Here is a 3,757-nt window from a genome sequence, read left to right as displayed (position 1 = left end):
CCAGCGTTATTTTTGAAAAAAAAATTCCACCCCAGAAAGGGGTGTCATCCCCCAACAGGGTGGAAACGTCAATCGGCGCTATGTCACTAATGTTCACTGACCTTTTCTCTAACTATCTGCCAAATTTCAAGTCGATTGGTTCAGTTTGAAATTATTCGGATTTGGAAAGCTTCAATGACTGTACTAAGTTACTTCTCGTCTTGGTTTTGTTTCTCACCTAGAAATACTCAAGAAATATATCAAGATTAGGTTGGAATTGAAATTTCACTCTTTTTTATGCGCCATAAAGCAGGTAGATGTTAGAACCAACCAGTCGGTAAGAATACCCTTTCTGTGATTCCTAATAAGATTGCACAGTCACAGTTTTTGGAACTAGAACATCTTGAAACATATTCAGGCCATTCATTCCGAAGAACATCGTAAACGCGAGGAGAATAATTATCCAGATTTTATATATTTCTATTTATTTGTTAATAAAATATGCATTTATAACTCGAAATCGCTTTTTCCCTTACGGAGGTAAGTTACCTCCCGTTGTCCATAGCAACTTCCACTTCTACGGTAAAATCCACTTACCTCCTTAAAAACAATGTATTAGTAGTTTATTTACTTAAGTGGGAGCAGATAAATGGTTGTTTTCCTGCATTATTAACATGTTTTCTAAAAATATTAAATTTGCTATTTCAAAATTTTTAAAACATTCTACCTTACTGCTGGCATCTGATGTTAAAATTCTCTTACTTAAGAAAAACATGGCGAAAGGCTTAATTTCCCACTCCACGCTTCTGAAAAGTCGTCACGAGCGAAACGTTGATGTCTCGGCATTCTAGATCACAATGACATTACTCACCGTCCGCGTAGCTAGGCGGCAGCAGCCTGAGGAACGCCGACCCCCTGTTGCCCCACTTGGGGTGGCGCACGTTGTTGCACTCGCCCGAGGGCCTTCGGTATTTCATGGGCGGGCACGAGATCTGGTCGTCGGGGTGACAGTCCGAGCTGCTGAAATTGGGGTGCGTCGCCGCCCTCTCCACCCTCAGGGCTCGACTCACGATCGGTCGGATCTCGTCGGGTAGGTTGCGGGTGTAGGAGGTGACGTTGTACTCATAGGGGTCGCCCCTGGAGTACGCCACTGCCAGGAGGGCGAACGAGCATACAGCCCATGACCACGATCTGAAACAAAAAGGTGTATGATGTAATTTAAGTTTGAAAAAAATTACTAACGTTATTTTTTTTTGTAGGTTGCGAAATAACGTTTTGTATTCAAGAATGTTTTTTTGGGAGCGCGACCAAATCAATTTCTTCAATTTAAAAAAATTGTTTTCAAACGTAAATTGCATTTTTTAACTTCTCGTAGAATTTGTTAAGAAGATATAGTCTTATTACGAATGCTTGCAATGACGTCACATGGTCACATCCGAAACGGTACGGTGTTGCCAGATTGTCAATTTTTTCGTTTACATTAAAGGAAAATTAATTTTTGATAGCGATTCCAGTTCGTTAACCTAAAATCACAAATAAGGTCCATTTAAATAATTTAGGGAACAGCCAAAAAATTAATTTTGACTTTGATGATTATTGCAATTAACATTTTCTAAAGTTCTTCAAAGATTTTTATTTAAACGTAAGAAAACATTAGTAGGGTTAGGATATACAAAACAACATAGGTATATTCTTAACATTTATTTGTTTACATTCGGTGAATAATGGGAATAACATCATCATCATCAACAACAACTTTATCCTCGCCACCGTCGACATTATTTGTTTCCAAATTTATAACTAGATGAAGAGTATTCTCTCGATCGAATTGAATTTCTCTATTCCACCTGTGCTGAATGTCTTCTTCAGCATGTCGAATTGTTGCTTTTCCAATAGCTTCTTTCTCTTTCCACATTGCCGTGTTTTCAAGACTATATTTTAGTAATGAACATTATTTTGACTTACCATTCTTGAATGTCAGCTTTCTTGGAAGCTGTCGTTGGAGCTTTATTCAGAATAGTGCTGTGATAACTGCTAATTCTCTCTACCCATGACAATTTAAGAAGCTTTTTTTAAATTCACCAATAACTCATATTCAAACCAATGTAGGAAATTGTCTTGATTGATTGATTATCCTTTTGCTTTTGAAGAAAACACCAGCCCTGGTAAATCCGGTAGTACAACCAGCATGAAGTGCAATATATGTTTAGTCAGAAAGCGTTATAAATTTTTTATCATGCTCCATGTGATAATAAATGTACCTTGCGTCATCAATTTTGGTATTTTTCACACTATTAGTACTGGAATCTTCCAGGGCCATCTTTAAAGGTCCACCTTTTATTAAGGAGAGCGAACTGACGTATGCTTTCCTTTTTAAGTCTAATGCATTCATGTAAAAAATGCACACGCTTCATTGCAGTGGTAGGTAGCTTCACTAGTCCGTGCATGGATCATCTTTNAACAGAAAACGCATGTTTTACAAACGCTTTTTTTTAGTTATTATTTTATTTGGGTAAATTTAAATGGTAACAATGAATAAACAAAACATCAAGGATTTTATTTTTGTGCTTACTTTTGTTGTACACGTTTTACTTTTCAAGATTTCAGTACCTAAAAATGCCAGAAACTTCACCATTTCTCGGCCAGGGATATGGCCACCTTAAGTCTAATGCATTCATGTAAAAAATGCACACGCTTCATTGCAGTGGTAGGTAGCTTCATTAGTCCGTGCATGGATCATCTTTACAATATTAATGGTTGCGCAATAGTTTGTTGAAAAGGACAAAGCACGTCAAACGAGAACTCGAGAAAATTTATTGTCTAAAGACATAAACAGCGTTTAACGAACTTTAAAAACCATGCTATGGTGTGTTTTTGTGGTCGTTAAGACAGAACCTAATGGTGTTTTAATTAGACCTTTGTTGATAGCGTTTACTACCTCCGGGCGCTTTTTTTAAAATTGGATGTCAAGGTTACCTCAAGTGGAAACCTCTTCGCTGCACGAGTATAAAAAGAAACAAAGTAAATAACGACATGACGGTTATTATTACAAATATTGTTTTGCTTGTGTTACGAGAATACCAAAAACTATAATTTCTGGGGCAAAACAGAAACTTTGAAACTCCGTATTCAGGGTGATTCAGGTTTAATCTGGGTAACTTCAGGAATCGATAGAACAGCTTAAAATAATGTTCATTCATGATTTTTTTCTCTTTTCTTAGCACTAAAAATACTTTTAACGATGGTATTTACAAACGTCGGTTTATACAAATCATTGTGAGTTTTGTTTTTCATGGGTTGCTATAACGTCAAATGAAATTTATTGAATATCTCAGAAATAAGGCCAAATATCGAAAAAAAAACAAGAGACAAAAAAGTTTCAAAATTAATGAGACAAAAGCAGCTGTTTTATTGAAATTAATTCATTTTATGAAGTTTTGAAATAATGTAGGAGGGCAGAGGGGTAGCATACAAAATACACTTCTAAGTGGGATATGTGGTTCAAACTTAAGAAGCTTATGAAAGATCATAAGGAGTGTTTGTGTTCCGAATTTCACCTCAATTGGATGAGTTGTTAAAAAATTATGAGGGAAAAACTGGAAAAAAATCAACGCCCCATATCTCCTAAACGATGAGATTTAAGAAATAAGTTTATATCATGAATGAACATTATTTTAATCTGTTCTATCGATTCCTGAAGTTATCCAGATTAAATTTGAATCACCCTGTATATACACATATACAGGGTGTTCCTAAATAAGTGTCGCAACGGAAAACT

The 3,757-nt window shown here is 36.1% G+C and overlaps 1 protein-coding gene across 1 annotated transcript; it reads right to left on the bottom strand.

Annotated features, from left to right (window-relative positions):
* Positions 1-842: 842 nt before the first annotated feature.
* Positions 843-1,894, bottom strand: LOC111692685. The gene is made up of 2 exons (XM_023456777.1): positions 1,692-1,894; positions 843-1,170 (listed from the first exon to the last, which is right to left on the bottom strand). Exons 1-2 carry the CDS (start codon positions 1,892-1,894, stop codon positions 843-845), a joined length of 531 nt encoding a protein of 176 aa, XP_023312545.1.
* Positions 1,895-3,757: the final 1,863 nt, after the last annotated feature.

Source organism: Anoplophora glabripennis, unplaced genomic scaffold (genome assembly GCF_000390285.2).
Source record: "Anoplophora glabripennis isolate ALB-LARVAE unplaced genomic scaffold, Agla_2.0 scaffold2594, whole genome shotgun sequence".
NCBI lineage: Eukaryota > Metazoa > Arthropoda > Insecta > Coleoptera > Cerambycidae > Anoplophora > Anoplophora glabripennis.
This window is presented reverse-complemented; position numbering and strand designations above follow the sequence as displayed.

Excerpts from the sequence above, each read along its gene's own strand:
- LOC111692685 (XM_023456777.1), bottom strand. The coding sequence starts at position 1,894 with ATGTGGAAAGAGAAAGAAGCTATTGGAAAAGCAACAATTCGACATGCT. Across the intron at positions 1,171-1,691 it reads ATTCCCATTATTCACCGAAT|ATCGTGGTCATGGGCTGTAT; the intron begins GTAAACAAATAA and ends TTTTTGTTTCAG.